This window comes from Ursus americanus, chromosome 2, assembly GCF_024610735.1.
Source record: "Ursus americanus isolate L20-20 chromosome 2, mUrsAme1.1.p, whole genome shotgun sequence".
In the NCBI taxonomy this organism is placed as follows: Eukaryota; Metazoa; Chordata; class Mammalia; order Carnivora; family Ursidae; genus Ursus; species Ursus americanus.
In genome coordinates, this window is record NC_142128.1 from 31,508,353 (window position 1) to 31,529,484 (window position 21,132).

General features: G+C 59.5%; 1 protein-coding gene across 1 annotated transcript in view; it reads left to right on the forward strand.

Moving 5' to 3' along the window:
* Window positions 1-21,132, forward strand: part of APOLTP (apolipoprotein lipid transfer particle homolog) — a 140,312-nt gene that overhangs the window by 85,535 nt on the left and 33,645 nt on the right. The window contains exons 43-49 of the mRNA XM_087870433.1: window positions 8,707-8,914; window positions 11,439-11,602; window positions 12,832-12,944; window positions 13,993-14,074; window positions 16,755-16,892; window positions 18,481-18,643; window positions 20,744-20,865. Coding sequence (XP_087726559.1) covers window positions 8,707-8,914; window positions 11,439-11,602; window positions 12,832-12,944; window positions 13,993-14,074; window positions 16,755-16,892; window positions 18,481-18,643; window positions 20,744-20,865 — 990 coding nt within the window. The remainder of the gene's footprint in view (window positions 1-8,706; window positions 8,915-11,438; window positions 11,603-12,831; window positions 12,945-13,992; window positions 14,075-16,754; window positions 16,893-18,480; window positions 18,644-20,743; window positions 20,866-21,132) is intronic.

Consider the following 21,132-nt stretch of genomic DNA (forward strand, 5'->3'; position numbering starts at 1 on the left):
CCATCATTGGTACCATTGCTGAATTTCCGATAGTCGGTGCTTTCTGGGTGCCTGGCTCTGGCCAGCAAGTCACAAGGATTAACACGTTGACGTCTCCCAGGGACTTAGGTTGCTATGACCAACCCCCATTTCCCAGATGGGTAAACTGAGGTTGCAAGTTCAGAAAGATGGAGTCAGTGGTGGAGACTGGAGCCCACATCTGTCAATGGGGTACCCATGGTATCGGCCACTTTGCAGAGGAAGGTGCCGGTAGAGTTGAGGCCATAGGGCAACAGCGCCCTCTTCCCAGCCAGACCCATCCCCAAGGCCTCCCCGACCTTGGCTTCTGAAGCTGCCCTTCAGTCCAGCCACTTCTCCGTATTCCAGGCAGCGAGCATCCCGCAGGCCTTGCACTCCGAGGACAGCCTGAGCTGGGGCCCCTGCGAGGTCGGTCTGGCCACGGGCCTCCGCGGTGACCGTGGAGACGCCCACCTGCAGCTCGCCCGCACTGCGGGCCCCAGACCCCAGTCGTCGGGCGCCTGGCCCGCTCCCTGCCCCCTCTGGGCCACGTGGGCCTGCCACCCAGCAGCGCCGTCAGCCTAGCTGGCCAGCCCCGCCCTGCCGCCCGGCTCCCTGGCGCTCCAGCTGGGGCCACGCCGGCTGCATGGGACGCTGGAGCCGCGCTCTGGGACCCGGAGCACGTGGGCACTGGCCACCGAGCCCGGCTGCCCGCTGCCCGCTGCTGGAGGTGTGTATGGCCCGCCCGCGAGGCGGCTGGAGGGGCCTCCAGAGCCCCTGCCGGTGTGCGGGCTGAGCCTGGCTGCCTCCTCCCCCAGGCGCAAACCAAGATCCCAGCCATGGTTTCCCAAATCCTCTCTCCAATACTCGGTCCCTCTCTAGTCTCGTATTCCCGTTTGGGAGATGGGTAAATCGAGGCCGAGTGAGATAAGAGTCACTCAGCGCTGTGCTACAGAAGGACCACAGACTTGGAATTTGTGAATTTGTCTTTGCAGGGAAATTCTGAGTGCAGGAAGGCAATGAGGGGTGCTCGCCTCTGCTGACGGTGGGGACAGGCACGTCTTGGTTATGAAGCCACAGGCTGGGCTGTATCCGGGCCGAGAGATGGTCTGAGAATTGTCCTGTGGTATTTGGAGCGGGGAACCCGAGTCTCAGGAAAGGGGGACACTGAGTCCAACAAGAACGCCAGAGACAGACCACCCTGCCTGTCACCTTGTCTCCTCCCTTCCGATAGAGCTTCCTGGGGGTAGGGACGGGGTCCGGTCCCCTCGGCATCCCCGAGCACTCACGGGTGTTGTCGCTATTAGAGCAGCTCACGGCTGAGACACCCATGAGAGCAGAGAGCATCACGGGAGGCCCGCCCACTCGAACTCTAGGATGATGGGGAAGGTCTTCCTTTGCCGTCCAGGAGAGTAGCCACTGGCCACAGTGCAACGGAGAAACGGAATTTCTCCTTTTACTTCATTTTAACTTAAATGGAAAGAGCCTCACGTGGTTAGCGATTGTCGTATTGGACAGCCTAGATGAGAGGCACAGACTGGTGAGCCCCAGTATCCCCATCTGTCTTATGGGGACAGTGGCTCCCCACTTCAGGGCTGGGAACAGGCCGAAGAGAGCAATTAGCACGAGGCTATGTGCGTACTGAGTTTCTACCCTGGACAGTTGTGTGTTGTGATTGCTGCCCTGTTGTTGTTACTGGCATGGGGGGCGAGGGAAGCACAGACTGGGGGGCTGGGGGCTGGAGGGATTAGAGGGTGGCAGATGGAGAATCAGATTCGTTCCTGACCTGGGACCTCTCTCTGACCCCCTCTGGTCCGGCAGGGCCTGGGCCTCCCAGCAGGGACTGAGCTCAGCGGCTCCCTGCAGGCCGCAGGCGGGGAATCAGAGGTGTCCGGGACCCTCGCATCGGCCAGCCAGACCGCCTCCCTGACCTTGGCGGGGGCCGTGCACCAGACCGAAGCCACCCTCCGAGTGAAGCTGAGTCACACGCTGCCCACGATGCGGGCCTTCCCCCCAGAGGCCTTGCTGGCCGTCCAGCTTGGGTGGGAGGCCGGGCGCCGGCTGGGTCTGGAGCTGCAGGTGGGGGCCTGCGAGCTGCAGGGTCGCGGCGAGCTGCGCCTGGACCGCGGGCTAGAGTGGTGGGTGCTGGCCGAGAGCTCCTGCGAGGCCCTGCAGGTAGGTGGCCGTGCAGTGTGGGGGAGTGGGCCCCAGGGTCTCCAGGGGGCGGGCAGGGGCCTTTTTTCAACTACTGGAGAAACAAGGAAGATTGAGTGAATCCCAGAGGAAAGGACTCGTCAAAACCTTATTGAGCCCACTCTGTGCCCTGGAAATAGAGCCACGGACCACGTAGAGATAAATACTGCCTGGGGGAGACAGGCAACCCCGGCATCTGTCAGTGGAGTGCAGACTGTGTTAACTAGTGATAAGGACTGCAAAGACGCAGAAAGCGGGAACAGGGGAGTGAACGACAGGACAGATACTGCAATTTTTACAAGTTGGTCAAGATTGGCCTCAAAGACAAGATGACAGTTGAGCAGAGACTTGAAGGAGAAGGAGGAGGAGCCGTGTGGATATCTGGGAAAGAGTCTTCTACGCAGGGCCAGTGCAAAGGTCCTGAGGCAGAGCCAGAGAGGCCAGGGCTTTTGCTAGGACCTGGGTCAGCAAACTCTTTCCCTCAAAGTCCAGAGAGTAAATATGTTCAGCTTTTCACGTGGTGCAGCCTCCGTTGTTACTACTCAGCCCCGTGGCTATAGCACGAAACGCCATAGACAATATCGACACAAATGGACGTGACCGTGTTCCAATAAAGCTTTATTTATAGCAGGAAGTAGTGGGCTTAATGTGGCCCATGGGCCATCGTTTGCTGACTCCTGTTTTATGAAAAGCACATGAGGTGGGAGAGCACTCAGATTCAGGATGCTTTGTAGAGGCTGAGAGAGAGGACTGGGTGGAAATTTGGGTGTGGGGGTGCGAGAGAGGCGGTGGGGGAGCAGGGTGCCTCTTCTGCTTGTGTCCCGTGTGACAAGAGGGCTGGGGTGCTGTTCCCTGTGATGGGGAGCACGGAGGAGGGGGAGGGTTGGGGAGGTGTCCCGGACTCGGTCCCATCTTGGACGTGTCGAACTTGCCAGGACTATTGGACGCCCAAGAGAAGATGCTGGGGGCAGCTCTGGGAGTCAGGAGGTTGGCTGTGGTCTCTGTAAGCCACGGGACTGGCTGAGATGACTGTGGGGTGGGTGTAGACAGAGCCAGAGAATCAGGGAACAGCCACGGGTCCCAGGTGCCGGGTACTGTGAACAAGCCAGGGAGGAGGAGAAACCCAAGGGAGGAGCAGCCCGGAGGCCTGGGAGGAAGGTCTTCTGAAGAGGGAGGGGGTCGCGGGGTTGGACGCTGTGGTCAGGTGGGCGGATGTCTCAGCAAGGCCACCTGTGAGGCTAGGAAGCACCAGACTGAGTTGCGGCTCTGCCCCTCTGTCTCTGGGTGGCCTTGCGCAAGTCATCGTTCCTTTCTGGGCCTCAGTTTTATCACGAAATGGGGTGTAAAGGACCCCCCTGCTGTCAGGATTCGTTAAAAGGGCAGACACCCGCTGCCCAGCGGGGCCCGATGTACAGTGGGGGCTGGAGAATGACCGTGTCTTTCCCGCCCCGCGCTAGGGCGAGGAAGCCAGAAGGCGCTCTATGTAGCAGCCTTGCCGTCAGTTTTCTGGAGGGCCCCTCTGTGTGTGGGGAGCAGGTGTCTGGGTCTGCCCGGGGAGGGGGAGGGGGAGGGCTCGCCAGCTCCACTGGTTGCGAGACTCTTGGAGGGTTGGTTCACAAGACTGGGTTCCCTTGGCTGCCAAAATCAGATCCCTGGGGACTTGGGGAGGCCGGCGGGGGGGGGGGGGTGTTCGTCCAATAGTGGAGAGCTACAGCCGGGGGGCCCTTGGGCACTTAGAGAACTTGATCAAAGTCGCAAACCCTCTCCTAGAAGGACATTCACGCCGCATTGGGCGGACAGTTCAACAGGGAGGCCTTCAGACCCCCGATGCCCACTTTGAACCCTGTCCTGGTCAAGAGCCCTGCTTTCATGTCTCTTTAAACCCCTGCAGGCCCTGGGGGTCCTGGGCCGAGTCAACAGCTCCGGGGCCGTCGTGCTGAACTCGGAGGCCGTGGACGCCCGGGCGCTGGTCTCCGTGAACCACAGCACGCTGAGGGGGCTGCTGGTCCTCAGGACTACCGAGGTGAGGGCAGGGGGTCGGGGGCCTGGGGCTGCCCGGGAAGGGGTGCTGAGGCCCGAGGAGAAGCACCGGGCGCTGTCCTAGCTCCAAAGAGGCCCCGGGAGATGGGAGCCTCAGGGAGATGGGAAGGGTGAGGCTTGCAAGAAGCAGCCCCTCGGCCCCCCTTTCCTCTTGCTTGTTGGCTTTAAAAGAGAAAGTTTTATGGAAGTACAACATAAATACCACAAGGAGGGCGCAGACATGAAAAACGCTCAGCTTGGTGAAATTTTCGCAAACCAAACACCACCCGCCTCAGAGCACAGAATGTGACCAGAACCCCAGAAGCCCCCCTCCGGCCCCTTCCTCTCCCAGACACGCCCGGGAGTCCCCATGCACGCGAGTTCTCACATGTCCCGCCCGCAGAAGCACACGGCGCGTTGCTGTGCACACCCGCCTCTTGTTCAACCTCATGGTGGTGCGGGGCGCCCGGGGGGGGGGGGTGTCGGTGAGGCATCCGACTCTTGGTTTCAGCTCGGGTGGTGATCTCGGGGTGGTGAGATCGAGCCCCGCGTCGGGCTCTGCGCTCAGTGTGGAGTCGGCTTAAAACTTTCTCTCCCTGCCCTTCTCCTTCCTCCCCTCAAATAAGTAAATCTTAAAAACAAACAAAAAGCCATACGTTTGTGAGATCGTACGCCTTGCCGATCGTACCTCACGGCCGTATACCGTGATTCGTCCGTCCGTTCTACCGGTTAGCTTTTGGGTGGTGTCATCCTTCTGTACATCTTACTGATTAACTAACCACGTGCCTATTTTTATTTTGTTTTCGAAGTTTTCGTTGTGGTAAAGTAGACCTACACTTTACCATCTTAACCACGGGTGAGTCTAGAGTTCGGTGGTCTTCAGAATAGCCATGTTCTCGCGCCCCCTCCCCACCCTCCGTAGGCAGGACTCGTCACACTGCAGAACTGCAGCTCTGTTCCCCGGACGCACAGCCCCCGCCCCGCTCCCCCTAGCCGCCGCAGCTGCCCTTCCCCTTTCTGTGTCTGAGTTGGGTGCTCTACATGCCTCCTAGAGGGGACATCGCTGAGTGTCTGTCCGTCCGTGGCTGGCTTCTGGCGCGGGGCGTCGCGTGCTCAAGGTGGTAGCGGGTGTCAGAACGCCGTTCCTGCTTCAGGCTGAGCAATACCGCACCGCCTACCCAGCGTCCCTCAGCTGCCACCCGGGTCGCTTCTACCCTTTGGCTGTGGCGACTCTCCTGCCATCAAGCCCCTGCTTTCAATTCTCAGGGACATAAGTGCCCGGTTTTTGTCTTACAAATAGCACTGCCTCAAGCACTCGTGTGTGTGTGTGTGTGTGTGTGTGTGTGTGTGTGTGTGTGTGTACAGGCACCGAGTAGACCTGCTAGTTCAGAGGGCGTGTGGAAGGTCAGCTCCACCTGCTTGAATTTATGGGGACTCCTTGGCCTTTCCAGAGCTCCCCGGGACAGCCACCAGCCATCACCAAACTCAAGTGTGCGGAGCAACCTTGCAAGTCGTTGAGCAGCGTTCTGAATGTCTCGGGAGTTTTTGTCTCGGGGCCAGAGGGTTTTCCTTTCTGCTGCATCCAACCCACAGGGCGTGTCCTTCTCAGATGTTCTGTGGGTCCCTCCCTGTACCTCCCCGAAGCCTTTCTTTCCAAGGTTCCTCTCCCGGGCTCCTCCCCTGTGAATTTTGGGCTGGCCACTTACTTTCAATCAGGCGTCCCAAATGCATTCGCTGCACTTGGTGGAAATTCCCCGGACTGTTTTTCTACCGTGCAATGGCCAACAGGGCTTGATTGAATGACTGAGTGGCTTATGTTGTCCTCCGTGGGAGAATCCGGCCACCACCCGGGCACTGAGCTCTTGTTTCTCTTGCTCCTCTGCAGAGCCAGCGGGAGGTCGATATGTCGCTCGTGCACAACCTGCCTCAGCCCAGCTCCTTGGGCCTCCCAGCCCGGGTCCTGCTGCAGCTGGCCGCCCAGAGCCATGGGCCCGGCTACAGACGCGCCTTGCGGATCGGAGTGGACGGCAGACAGGTGTGGGGCTCTGCGGGGGGGGGGGGGGGGGGCTCGGGAGCTAGGGGTTCGTGGGGGTTGTGGGGACAGCCCAGCCCCGCGGCCCAGGTCTCACAGTCGTCCACGCCGACAGGTGTCCGAGGAGCTGACGTTCACTCGGCAGCCAGAGCTCCGGTCCCTGAACTACACACTCGAGCACAACGTCCCCCTGCTGCGGACACTGTGGGTAGAGGACAAGCTGGGCCTGCAGGTCAGCCTCGGCGAGCGCCGGTGGTAATGGACATCCATGCATTCGTTCATGCATTCATTCAGCCATTCTTGGAAATAGGGTGGAGACAAGGGGCTGGTGGAATACGGTTCAGACTTCCCTCTGAGCCTCAGTCTCTTCATCTGGAAATTGGGATAGCGCTCCTTTCCCTAGCCCAGCCACATGCCCCTGGGACCGTTACACATTCTCCTTTTCCAGAGCCTCCCTGCGGGCTCAGTGCTGGTCCTTGACCCCCAGTTCACCTTCTCCACATGCTCTCCTTGGGCGGGCTGGGCCCGTGTCTCCCTTCGGTGCGATCCGTGCACTGAAGCTCCCCACTTTCTCCCTCTCCTGGGCCCCAGACCCGCAGGTCCGTCTGTTTGTATATCTCCACTTGGAGGCCTGCTGGGCACCTGGCTGGTCCAACCCCGCCACCTGCCCCTCCCGTTGCCCCATGTCCGTGTCACCTCAGCCCCGCAGCAGCATAGGCCAAACCCTCAGTGTCATCCTTCATCCCTGTTTCACTCACACGCCGGACCGCGTTCAGCAGATGCTGGTGGTGTACCCTCCCACACGTACCCGAAGCCCGACCCCTTGTCCCCACCTCCAGCTTTGTCGCCTGCTCCGGGCCACCGCAGGTCACACCTGGGGTCCAGCCGCCAGCTGGGCTCCCGGCTTCCACCCCTGCCCCCTCTGGTCTCCTCTACCCAGAACCCCTGCACATCCATGTGTGTTCCTCGGGCACCAACCTGACACCAGAAAGCCTCGTGCAGGGCTCTGGTCCTGCCCCAACCTGAGCTCACCTCCCCGGGACTCCGGCTCGCTGCCCTGTCCTCAGACTTGCCAGATGCTTCTTCCCTTTGATGCCCACCGCCCACTCCTGGCTTCCCCGGGTCTTTGCGCACAGGTCCTTTCTCTGGCCGTCCCTGAAGAGTCCTGCCCTGGTCCATGCCACCCCCACCCTAACCCTCTGCAAAGAAGATGCTCTTGCTTCTCCTTGGCTGCTCGGAGCACTTCTGGGACAAGAAGGGTGGGGGACACCCCCCCCGGACCAATTTCCTGGCACCACCTTCCCTGCATGTGGATGTGTTTGCCCACCCCAAAGCCCCCGAGCCCCATAGTCAAGAGATTTTCACGGGGCTTCATCCCGTGAGCACGATGGATGGTGAACTCCCTCTGCAGCCCCTCCTCCCTGCCGGGGGCCGGGGGCCAGGGGCCGGGGCTGAAGGTTCCAGCTTATAACCGGGGCTTGGTCTTTCTGGGGAGCCCACCGAGAGTCACGTCAGTAGGACAAAAGGCACTTGTCTCGCCCAAGTAATTCCAAGGGATTTAGGAGCTCTTGTGTAAGGTGCCCCTCTCTCCCCGTCACTGGTGTGATCACAGACCAAGTATGAGCAGGACCTGGGGACAAAGGCGTGTATACCTACGCCTGTGTGTTTCTTATTCTCTAACACCCTCCCTGATCGCTTTCTCTTTTCCATCATCTTCCTGCCGGGCCCGCGATGCCTTCTGCCTTGTCCTGGTCTGTCTCCCGCAGCGGGCGTCCCGGCTGCACGGGCTCCGGCCTTCCTGTGTTGCGTGCATGACCGCGTCTCTAGGTGAAGAACAGGGCCTGGCACATACTAGGCGCTCAGCCAACGTCATGGAAGGACGGTGGGGCAGCACTTCCTGCCCCATAGAGCGGCTGACATCGCACAGGGAGGGGCTTTGCGCTGCGTGCCCAGCCCGCGCTTGCCGCCGCTGCTCCGATCAGCTGCAGAGGTCTCAACCTCAAAGCCTTTGGGGGGCCAGGTGGAGAGCTGAAATGGGTCAGGTGGGCTGCCTGGGGACAGGGAGAGCTCATGCCCCGTCGAAGATCTTCCCAAGTTTCTTATATTTTGCAAACTTTTTTATTGTGGTATGATACATAGAAGAGTTACCATGTTAAGTGTTTTAAAGTATTTAAAGTTCAGGGGCACTTAGTCCATTCACAACGGTGCGCCACCCTTCTCTCATTCCAGAAGTTTGTCACCACCCCACATGGAACTGCGGGCCGCCACTCCTGGGCCAGCACGCGCCCCCCCCGCCCCCCACCCCCAGCAGCACAGCGCAGGCAACCTTATTCTTCCTTAAACTGGCCCCTGCAAGGGGTCTCAGCTCCCCCCGCCGCAGCGCTGTGGGTCAGCGGGAGCCAGAGCTGGGCCGGGCTGGCTTTCTCTGCTCCGGGCGAGCCACCCTCTCCTGCGTGTCATTCCAGGCCTCTGTGGACGTTCCCAGGGGCGGCTCCGGCTTTGAGCACTCCGGCCGCATCTCAGCAGGGCCCACCTCCCTGAACTACTCCGTGAGCTGCTGTCGCCATGCCGGGTACCTGCAGCTTGCTGGCTGGAGTGAGCACAACAGCGTGACCCTGCTGCAGGCCGGGCTTCCGGGCAAGGCCCGCCTGTGCGCCGAGCTGCACACGCATGGTAAGGCGCCCCAGGCACTGCCCCAGCTCCGGCCAACCCCGGAGCCTCCTCACCAGTCTCAGAGCCAAAGGGCATCTGAGTCCCGGGAGGCCTGTATGCCTTGCCGAGGCCCGCCGCAGGCGTGTCATCGCTAACGGTGCTGGAGGCCGGGTGTCTGCAGGGCCACGCTCCTGCCCCAAGCGCTGTGGGGAGACTCTTTCCTGCCTCTTCCAGCTCCCGGAGGCCCCAGCTGGTCCTCGGCTTGTGGCTGCATCGCTCTGATCTCTGCCTCTGTGTCTGTGCCCCTTCTCCTCTTCTAAGGACCCCAGTCATTGGATTAGGGCCCTCCGTGCTCCAGGAAGCCGCATCTCAACCTGATCTCCTCTGCAGGGGCCCCATTTCCGAATAAGGTCACATTCATGGGTACTAACGGTGACGGCTTCAACATAATGTTTAGGGCTAAACAGTTAAACTTCTAAAGGAGGGGGAAGTAGTAAGGGCCAGCATTGATTGAGTGCTTACTGCATACCAGGCAAGCTCTCCATGCACAGGAGCTCAGTGAATCTGCTCGGCCATCCATTCACACCCAGAGAAGGTCGAAGCCCATAGCAGGAACCCTGAGCTCTCGGGACCCACACCCTCAGTTCTCTCACCCCATCTTCTGGTCCCTGCTCATTTCACTCCTTGCTAGTCCTCAAACACATCAGGCTGGCTTCTGCCTCAGGACCTTTGCACATGCTGTTCCTCTGCCCAGGAAGCTCTTCCCTGCACATCTGCTTGCCTCGATCCCTCACCACCTTCAGATATTTTTCAAATGTCATCTCAGTGAGGCCTTCCCCTCCCACCCTATTTATTGGTACCCCACCTCCCTCGAGCTCACCCCATCCCTGTGTCTGTCTTGGTCGCTCTAACATACTATGTAACTTAATTACTCAGTAGCTCCACGTCTCATTGCTTGTCTTCTGCCCACCCCACACTGGACTGTCCACTCCACAAGGACAGGGATGCCTGTTTTGGAGAGTGGACTATAGTCGGTATTCAATTAAACATCTGTTGAATTAATTTGTGAATATATGAGGTAGGGCTTAGTAACTGTCCCCATTCTGCAAGGGAGGAATGGGAGCTCAGAGAGGCTGAGTCACATGTTCCAGGCCACACAGCCATTGAACAATGAGATCAGGACTTGAACCCAGGCAGTGTGACTCCAGAGCCCCACCCTGACCCCTGTGCAGAATGCAGAGATCAGGACCCCTGGGGGGCTCCCCTGTCACCTGGGTCATCTCCAGCCCTCGAACTTTTCTATCCTTGGCTTTCAGCCCCCTGTGGGCTGAGTGGGAACCTGGATCAGACACGGGAACTGATCTCACAGAGGAAGGGCTTACTGGGGACGTGGTAGGTAAATAACTGGATGGTCATTCCAGGATGAGCAGGTTCCTGGCCGCTGAGAGGTCTGCTGTGGTCGTCTGCAGCCAGGGAGACATCTCAGCTCTGCACTGTTGCCCACGTTTGGCTGCCCCCACCCTCGGGGGCACTTTCTGCCCGGCCTTACCATTCTTGGTGTCCCCGACAGTCTGAAGCATTCCCGGGATGGAGACTGGGGACCCTTCAATGTGTGTCCCCTCCTCCTCGGGCCCCATGCACAGCAGGTGCGTGTGACTGAACAGTGCCCAGGGAAGGAGGGAAGGCGACACTTCCTGGGACCTGTGTGCCCCATGGGCAGGTGTTCTCAGGTGTGTTATCTCTATTCATCTTGGCTACGTCACTCAAGGTGGGCAGGCTGTGCCCACCTTACTGATGAGGAAATCGAGGCTTAGAGTGCCACCTGCCCCCATGGGCCCAGATGGCAGGTGATGGCCCTGGGCCGGGTGTTACAGGCTGGAGCTGTGAGCTGCGCCCCCTCCCCCCTCCCCCGCAGGGAACCTGGCCTCTGATGCGGGCTAGGCTTCACCTCTTTACCCTGGAGAACCCTTTCCAACTGTAGCAGGGGGGATCGAAGTCCAAATATAAGAACAAAGCTGCTGGAATCGCCTTTCCTGGAGGGTTTCCCCCGCCTGCCATGATGAGGTGCGGTGGGGCTGGGAGGCAGGGCCCTGGAGGTTCCCGCATGGATGGGATGGGCGGGGACCCTCCAGCCTGGGCCGGTGGGCTGCAGGTCAGTATCATTCACTCTCATTTGGATGTTTGATAAACCCAGAGAGCAGAATTTATTTGTCCGTTTCCTCACTCCCTGCGGTGTGTCCAGAGCTGTGCCAAGTGCTGGGAACAGAGCAGGGAACAGACTAAAGGCCCTGCCCTCACAGGACTGACCGTTCCCAGGGAGGGAGAAGGAAGGGTTGGGAGGTATTTGAGGTGGGCACTCAGAGGTGTCATCTCAGCAGCAACCCCGGGAGGAGGAGCTGGCCAGGCCACAATCGTCGAGGGGGACACCACCCAACAGATGAAGTCCCAGGGGCTCAGAGAAGTGAAAGCCTTGCCTGGCATTGATCCCACATGCACAGGGAGGTGAATGGGGTCCCCTGCAAACTGTGCCCTTCTCTGCCCCTAGAGACCCAGGCCCGGGCCAGCTTGGCCCTCCACAGAGGGGATGGTGTCAGCATGGACGTGGCAGCCCTGGTGTCCTGGCCGATGAACGGCTCCCTGGAGCTGGTGGTGAACGCCAGCCACACGGCCCCCGCTCTCCGGAGTCTGGGCCTGCCCTTCGCCAGCCAGGTGAGGAAGGGGTGGCCCCCCCCAGGCCAGCCTGGGCTCCCCCCTAATTCTGTCCACTCCATCCAGTTCCCCAGCATGCAGGGGACCGACTGTGTGCCCTACAGATGCTCCTGTGCCATCTCTCCAGCACTTCACAGTTTGTAGAGGCTGTTAGTGATGTCGCCAGCGTCTGCCAGGGCGTCTCTGTGGTCCCGGCTACGGGGCGTGTGCACGGGCCTCCAGCAGCCCGGTTCCAGCTCCCCGTCCGTGTGCTTTCTGCCCTTCTGCCCTTCCATTCGAGCCGAAACCCAGCCTTCGTAGTTGGGCACGTGCTCCGTGCCGTCCTGGGGGTTTTCTGCGTCCTGATTGATTTCCTCCTTCTGACACCCCGCAGAAGGCAGGCGACATAGTTCTCATGAACCCCAGCTCTGGACGTCAGATCGCAGCTCTGACTCGTGTGCGCTGTGTGGCCTCAGGCAAATTCCTTAACCTCTCTGTGCCCTCAGTCTCTTCATGAAATGGGGTTGATAACTGTACCGGTAACATGGGGTTTCGGGGGCTGGAGAGCGTTCGCACCATGAACGCACTTCGGGTGGTGCCTGGTACAGCAGATGCTTTAGAAGCTTTCGCTGCTGTGACAACAGCCCCAGGCCTACCGTCTGTGGGTCACACGTGTGTGTGTCACCAGCCCAAGGTCACCTAGCAAGGAAGCAGCAAAAGGGACTCAGGCTGGCCCCCGGGCCCTTTCTCACGATGCCCTCCCACCTCTGAGAAGGGGAACCTGCTGTGGCCCCCTGAATGGGGCCAGGCCCTGGTCACCGTCACTTGGCACAAGGTCGCCTGACCGGGCTAGGCTCTCTGGCTGCCCTGCAAGTCACAGTTCATTCTGGAAGCTTCATTTACAATCTCCTGTTTTGGGTTACCAGCACTGCCCTGCCCCCACTCCACTCTGCTGCAAGGAGAGGCCTTTCCCAGAGTCCCGGTCACCCCTCGTGCAGAGGGTCTGTGTCACTGTACCCCAGAACCCAGCAGACCCAGTTCCTGCTCTCCCTGACCTCCCCTCAGTCCCCTTTTTCTGGCCTTAGGCCCAGTGGTGGGGAGATGTGGTGGAGCTCACTCTTTGCTGATGTCTGAGGTGCAGGTCCGGTGGGGTGCAATCTGGGCTGCCGGGAGGGAGCTACGGAGTGGGGCCTGGGAGGGTCCTCAGGCCCCCTGCACTCCCCACACCTCACAGCCTACTCCTTCCACAGCTCGTGTTCCAGGAGTTTTGGGCAGAGGAACAGATGCGCTCTTCTCTACGGCTGACCTGTGATTCTCAAGCCAGCCTGGTGCTCGACGTGCGTGGCCAGAGCCGGGCGCTCCGGTGAGGGGTTCTCTGCAGCTCTGGGGGCCCCTCCCCTGAGAAGAGAGGGGTGGGTGAGGGTGACCTCAGCGGAGCCCTGCTGTGTGCTGACCTCCAGCCCCCAGCACCTCCTTGGCCCTTCCCCACGGGCCCACTGCACAGATATGGAAAGGAAGACTCAGTAACTCGCCCGAGGTCACACAGCTAGTAATATAACCTTGACCTTTGGGGGCAGGACATGGACGAGCAGCTCTTGGTCTCACAAACTAAATGGCTGCCCAGCCCAGTGCTCAGCGGCCTCATGCACGTAAGAAGTCGGGTTCCGCCAGGCTCCAGCGCTCACACGGGGTCCCTGAGGGGGAAGGGGAAGCTAGCTGTGACGGTATAGACCAGTGGTTCTCACCTGGGGCGGGTTTGCCCACCCATCTGGCAATGTCTGGGGGAATTTCTGGTGGCTTCTAGGGGGCAGCGGCCAGAGACGCTGCGGAAGCTCCTACAACGCACAGACCGGCCCGCAGCCGTGGGCGATACGGCCCCAGATGGCCGTGCTGGTGGGGCGGAGACGCCGTGGTGCGGAGACAGCACCGGAGTGGGGCGCACCCCGGAGGGGCAGCGATGGGGAGCTGTGAGCACCCTGGCCTGAAGGGCCAAGGGGAAGGGTGCCGTGTGCACAGGGCTGCGGGAGAACAGGCTAAGAGCCTGCCGTCCAGACCCTGCAGAGGCCTCTGCTGGCCACAGTGAGGGGGCCCATTGAGGGCCCACAGGAGACCCTCAGCCCAGTGCTCCTCTAGCCCCTTTTGCTGAAGGGGAAACTGAGGCCCCCAGGAGCTTTCCCCACATGCCAGAACCAGGCACAGGCCAGGTGGGGATCGAAACGTGTATTGCCTGGCACTGGGCTGGGCCCTAACCACTGCCCCGCACTGCCCTCAGGCCTCGGGCTTGCGAACGGCCCTTCCTGGGCTCTGGGTGTGTGCGTGGATCTCCTGCCCTCGGCGGGCGAGCTTGGCCTGGTCCTGACTCAGCCCTGGGCGCCCTTGGGCCTGGACTCAGACACTCTCTCTCCTTCCAGCAAAGAGCTGCCGCTCTCCGGCCAGCACCGCCTCCCCGCCCTCCTGGGCCGCGGCCCCAGCCGAGCCTCCGCCTCAGCCAAGGTAACTGCCCGCCGCCCCTGAGCCCTAACTGGTTCCAGATGCCCGGGCCCGGCCCGCTGGGGAGTGCTCGCACATCCACGTCTGTGCGCGGGCCTGCGGTAGGCCCCAGTGGGCTGCCCTCGGAAACCCCGGGCTCTGGCTTTCTCAAACACCCGCAGACGAACATTCCTGGGCCAGGCCCGCAGCCCCCAGCTGGGCCCACGAGACCCCGGGGGGCCGGGGAGCCTGCTCGCCCAGTGCCTGGCACCGCCTCACCCGGCCTGGCCTGCTCCCGGCAGCTGGATCAGATGGCACAGCCCCTCGAGCAGAGCCAGCGCCCCTCCCAGTTGCCCCAGCGTCTTCCCACGGCCCAGGCTCTCTGCCCATCTCCCCGCCCTTGTCTGCGGATCCTCTCCCCACCCGGAACCCCCAGGACAGCCCTTGGTCGGGTACCTGGCCTGCGTGTAGTATTTGGGGGTCCTATCGGGGGGGGGTAGACAACAGGCCCAGGCTGGTGCTCCCCCCTCCCGCCGTTACCATGACCCGTTTCCCTGTGCGTCCCTCTTCCCCAAACCAGGAAGGCCCAGCACATAGTAGGTGCTCAGTGGAAGATGTCGACTAATGAGTGAGTGACTGTTACAGTTGCCGACTAGCTGCTTGGTTATTGCACTAGTCCCCCAGCCCCCGCCCGGACTGCCTTGGTTCGCAGAGCACCTACTGTGTGCTGGCCCCGCCCTAGCACATTCCCACACGATTTTAGTGGTTCCCCAGCTTTGCCGCTGACTGCACGGTCAGTCGTTCAGGGGCCTCTTCGTTTCCCCCCAATCTTTATTTTTAATAACTTCCAATCTATAGAAAAGTTATTTTAGAACCGTGAACATTCCCCAGTTGTTAAGAGCCCACCACAACTTTCTGTTCATACTTACGTGTCACGTATATTTTTATATTCACACATGTGCACACGTACATTTTCTTTATCATTAAGAGATGATATGGACTTGTTTCTGGACACGCAGCTCTTTACTCCTAAATACTTCAGGGAGTGGTTCCAGTAACAAGGCTATTTTCTTATATAATGCAACGTAAGTTCAAAATTCAGGAAATTTAACATGATGTAGTCATACTGTTACCTAATATATGGTCTGTAATAAAATTTCCCTGTTGCCCCAATAATGTTCTTTTAAGCTGCATTTTTTGTTTGTTTTAAATCCCGGACACACTCCAGGATCGTCCAGAGTATTTAGATGCCCTGTCTCTTGAGTGAGTGAATCTAGAACTCAGATCTGCAAACTTGTATTGTAAAGAGCCCGATAGTAAATGTTTTAGCCTTTAAACCCAATATGATCTCTGTTGTAACTGCCCAATGCTGCCACTGTAACAAAAAAGCAGCCATAGACAATATGTAAATAAACAGGCATGGCTGTGTTACAATAAAACTTTATTTACAAAATCGAGTGGTGGGCCAAGTTTGACCCAAAGCAGACCCCTGCTCTAGAAATTTTTCTCCCACCCCGTACCTATTTTTCCCCCAATATTTTATTAAACTTTTCAAATACTGGAAAATTAACAGTTTTAGAGTGAAATTCCACATACCCTCTGCCTCGATGTTCTCACTCCTACTCCTCTTGCTGAATCAGATGGCTCTCCCTCCGTCTGAATTCTTGATGCATTTCAAAGTAAGTTGCAGATATTCATATACTTCCCCCTAAATACGTCTTTGTCTCTAGCCACCTTTTTAAAAAAAGATTTGAGAGAGTGTGTGTGCACGCGCGTGCGCAGGGGGAGGGGCAGAGGGAGAGGGAGAATCTCAAGCCAACCCTTCACACTGAGCACAGAGCCTGATGTGGGGCTTGATCTCACAACCCTGGGATCATGAACCTGAGATCATGACCTGAGCCAAAATCAAGAGTCAGACACTTAACCGACTGCGCCACCCAGGCGCCCCAGTCCTTAACCACCTTTAAGAAGAAGTCCTACATTGACCATTTTGACCTGTCCTGGCAGTTCATGTGCAAAAATCCTCCATTTGGATTTGTCAGACTCTTTGTTCAAGATTCAGGTTGAATGCTTTGACTGAGGTCAAGCTAATCTGCGGAGCTCTTTAAAAGTACCAGTTTCTCCATCCTGTCCCCAGAGGTTCTGTTTTCCAGGCTGTAGGTAGGGGCCCAGAATCTGTGTGCATAGCCGGGGCCCCAAGTGAGTCTGTTTCGTAGCCAGTCTAGAAGATGGCCCATTATTTCATACGATCTTCACATCGACACATTAATAAAGTGTCATTATCCCAATTTATCAGGTTAGAGAGCACAGACCCGGGGGTTAAGGAGCTAGCCAGAGGTCATCCACCCCGTGTGACAGAGATCCAGAATGGGCATGTTTGATGGCCCTGCTTGTGCATTGTGACTTGCGCTAGACTGCCCCCTGCTGTCCACTCTGGTAATGCAATGGAATTCTTGCCTGACGGCCCCAGGCCCGTCGCTGTCTTCAAGTCAGGGTGACAGCATGAAGGACTGGGGGAGATGGTTGCCATGGGCACCCTAGTGGCCTAAACCGAAACTCAGGACCCTCATTTCACTAGATTTCAAACAGTCCAGGAAGCCGTGGGTGTCCGGGGCCAGAGCCTCCAGCCTGGAGCCAGTATCTGTCCGAATATTCCATCAGAGAGCAATGAGAACGTCTTTCACCTGCTTTTCTCCCGATCCAGCTCCAGTACTCAGAGCGTGAAGCCGAGAGCATGGTTTTCTTGGTGGTGGGAGAGAATAGTTTCCATGTGGACACCCGGCTGGTGACTGCGAAGGCCAGTGTTACCAACATCATCAGGCTGGAACAGACCTTCCCCCAGGTGTGTGGAGGGCAGCCAGGGAGTGCTGGGGGTGGGGGGGCTCCGGCGGCAGCTCTGGGAGAAAAAGAGGGATTTGTGAAGAGCTGTGAAGCAGCTGGAATGTGCTGGAATGGATTCTCAGCTGCTCTCGGGGTCCGTCCCTTCCTCCCTCCCTCCTTCCCTCCCAGATTACTTGCTGAGCCCGTACTAGGGCCTGGGGCAGGCACAAGTCCAGAAGCTGAGGACATTGCCTGGGACGGGACTGGTGGGTCCTTCCTCTCATCAAGTGTCCTGTCTGGTGGGGAGAAAATCACACAATTAAATAAGAAAACATTCCAGATGGAGTGTAGCCAGATGGATACCTTCTAGAGAGAAAAGAAAACGGGGTGATAGGAGTGAGTGCATGGTTGGGGAGCTCTTCAGGTGGCCAGGAAGTCCTCACAAAGAAGGTGACAACTGAGCTAGCCCCGGATGACAAGTGTCAGCCGTTTGAAAATCCGGTAGAAGGGCATTCCGGGCTCAGGGAGCGACACGTGCAAAGGGCCCGGGGCAGGAACGAGTTGGTCTCTCTGAGGAATGGCCGCTGGGCTGGAGCAAGTGGGTGAGGAGGAGATTGCAGAGGTCCGATCGTAGGGCATGATAAGCCACAGGGGGAGTTTGGATTTCGTTCTCTGAAATTGGAAGCCTTTTGAGGACAGGATCCAAATGATGATTTCCCATCCCTCCAGCTGCTGTATGGGGAGTGACCTACAGGGGGCAGCAGAGATACCAGTGAGGAAGCCACTGTGCTTAGGAAGACAGTAAGACATTCAAGAGTAAACTCCCCCCTCCTCCCAGCAAGTCCCCCTGCAGGGCCCTTCAGCCACCCTCCATGGGGGCACCCACCTAACGGGGAGAGTCCTCTTCTCCGAGCCTTTGCATAGGGCGTTCCTTCTGCCTAGAATGCCCTTCCCTGCGTTGTCCACCAATTTCTTTCTCTGTGTTCCTTTGCCTCTTGAGTATCTTTCATGCTACCCTTGTCAGCTTGTCCCATCATTTTCTGTCTCTTGTGATGTCTCCCGCTCTGCCAGGAGCCCCCAGAGGGCCAGGACCAGTCTCGGTTATCTTTGTACCCCAACACTCAGCCCTCGGTCCCGACCATAATGCCTGCTCAGTACGTGCTTGGGAAACCCTACTCCCAGCCACAGCAGCTCCCACATGGCACTGCCCGCGGGTCGGCCCTGGGAGGACGCACCCTCACGTTATCTCAGAGCTTAGCGCCGTTCCTCTCATCCCCTCTTATAGTTGGGGAAACTGAGCTCAGAGAAGTTAGGAAACTGGCCCACGGCCACACAGCTTGGAAGTGGAGCTGAGCAGTGGTGATCCTTTCACAGGGCCACGCAGTCTCCTGTGTCCCGCTCCCCGTGCCCCACAACCTACCTCATTGTCTGCCCATTCCTGGGGAGCCTTTGGCCTTATGACTTTGCAATGCATCTGACAGCCCAGCAAACCGTGGATGCCCCACAGACGTTCCCTGTCTCTCCTCTTCTGAAAGTGCCTCTTCTTTCCTACCCCAAGCAGGAGTGTGGGCCGGGTTGCCCAGTGACCCAGTGCTGTCTTTCTCTTCCAGTTGAGCGTTCTTCCCGGGGAGCTGGTCCTGCAGACCTCGTATGAGAGAGCCCACGGGACCCACACCCTGCACCAGAGAGTTCTGTGGGGTGACCAGGAGGCGGTCCTCAACGGGAGCCTGCCTAGGCCCTTCCCCAGGCCCTCTAGGAACCTCAGTCTCCAGGGTGAGTGTCCGAGAGGTCACCGGCAGGGGTGGCCCGTTTGCTCAGCGAACCATCTTTGAACAACTGCCCATCCCAGGTGCCGTTCCAGGCCCTGGGAATCATCGGGAAGTGAGATGGGCCCAGGTCCCTGCCTTCAGGGGAGAGGCCGTGAGCAGGGATGTGAACATGAAAAAAATCACATCAGGGTGTTGCTAAGAGTCAGAAGGGTTTGATTGAGGGGTGCAGGGCTCCTTCAGGTGGGGTAGGCGAGGAAGGCTTATCTGAGGATGTAACGTCCACGCTGAGCCCGGAATAATGAGAAGGAACTGGCCGTGGCGGGGATCTGTGGAGGGGCATTGCAAGCAAAAGGAAAGGCAGGTGCAAAGGCCCTGAGGTGGGAACAAGCCTGGGGTTCTGGAGCCACAGCAGCGAGGCCCGTGTGGCGGGAGTGCACTGAAGGGGGGGTGAGGAGAGGAGGCAGGTGGGAGGGCTGAAGGATGCAGGTCACGCAGGGTCCCAGCCGGGTTAGGGTTACCCTGAGTGTGAGCAGACGGCAAGTGTTAGATGGGGCAACCCCGAGCCTCCCCAGGGAGTTTCAGAGCAGAGGCTGACAGTTGGCAGGGGAGGTGAGTGCTGTCCCCCAGTAGCCCCACGGATGGCACATGTGTCCCCGAGGCCCTCCGGGAAACAGGCGGCCCTGGGAGGGCCGTGCCGTCCCACGAACTGTCAGTTTCTGTGTGATGAGCCCCCTTTACACGGAGCAGAGCCTGCCCTGCTGGCTGCCAAGTGGGAGACATAGTGCAGACCCTGCTCCCGGGGGCACAGCTCACCGGGTGGTCGGACGGCGTCTCCCCAGGGTCACGGCCGCCACACGTGTGCCCTCCGAGGCAGAGGAAACGTGTGGCTCCTCAGCGCACCAGGGCAGCGTGTGGGCGTGTGTGCACAGGGTTTGTGAGGGGGCTGAGCAGCTGGGGGACCCTGCCCTGTGGTCACGGAGCTGAGGAGCTGAGCGGTCAGAGGCTGGAAGGGATGAGGGTTATGGCTCTGAGTGTGGGGTGCACGAATGTTCCCTGCACCGATGACCAATGGCCCATGACCCGATGACATCATTGGTATCACCGACCCTTGGCGCAGCTCCCAGGAGCCTGTGTGGGGACAGGTGGCACCCCTTCCAGAGAGTTCGGAGGTCACCAAGGTGGCCAGCGACTACCACGGAGTCTCAGCTGGACTCCTGCCCATGGGTCTGGGAAGACAGGATGGACTGGTGGCCTCACGAGCCGGGGTTAAGTGAGGCAGGACGTCAGGGCAGCTGGGCCCCATCTAGGGGATGAGGGAAGCAAACCTAGAGGCCCAGAGACTGTCCGCTGTGGGGGTGGCATCTGTGTCACAGTCCAGGACAGAGGGAGAGTGGAGGGCGGCTGAGTGTGGCCCGGGTGGGTGAGGGGCAGTCACAGGGCCACCAGGAGCCTGCGAGCGTGAGGGAGGTCCGAGTGGTAGATGATGTTGGCTGGGCGGTGGACCAGGCAGCTGTTGCCGTGTGACGAACGTCTGGAAACTCAGTGGCAGGTGACAGTGAGCGTCAGGCAGGCACGTGCTGCTGCTGATCTCGGCGGGGCTCCCGGGCTCATGCGGTGGCTCGCCGGCTGCCAGCGGTTCTGGGACGGCGTAGGCTGGCCCCTCCAGGCGCTCCGCTGTGTGGTGTCACCGTCCGACAAGCCAGCCCGGCTTCGTTCCTCTGGGGGCTGGGCAGGCGTCCCAGAGGGTGAGCGGGTGCGGAGGCCTCTTCTGGCCTGGGCCGGGATCCGGCCGGTGTCGCCTTCACCAAATTCTGTTAGCAGGTCGCAGGCCAGCCCAGGTTCAAGGGCCTCTGAGATAGATTCGGTCTCCTTGCAGAAGGCGGGGGAGAGGAGATCTGGGGCTCTCGCGGGGACAGCTCAGGGAGTGCGCCCAGTGGTGTGGTGGCCAAGTGAGGTTGGAGCTCCTGAATTTTGTGCAGATGACCCGAGCACGTGGCCTCCCTGTGGCCACCTGCCTGGGTTGGTGGCTGTGTCTGCTGAGATCCCCCCGCCAAGCCCACATGCTCCCCTCTCGTGCCCGCCCCCTCCCTGTGCCCCCGTCCAGCGGAGCTCACCCACCCACCGCCCCTCTCCCCACCACGGCGCGGCAGCCTCCGCCTGTCCTGCGAGCACTCACGACGCAGACACCGGGACGACCTGGTCGTGGGCTGGGATGGCAAGGACCAGGTAGGTGTCAGGGCTGAAGGGAGACCCTGGGAACTCCACTGAACCTGGAGCCTGAGCGGGACACTCGGGGCCCAGGCCTGCCCAAGGAGCCTCACCGGGGCCAGCCCGGCAGGTCCCAGTCCCTGGGAGAGGGTGGGAAAGGTGCTGGGTGGGGGTAGAATTCGGTTCTAGCAACACCTGAGCCACAGGGGGCACCTGAGCCTGGCTTTGACAGGATGAAATCGAAGCCCAGAGAGGTAGAGCGGCTTGCCCGGAGTCACAGAGCTA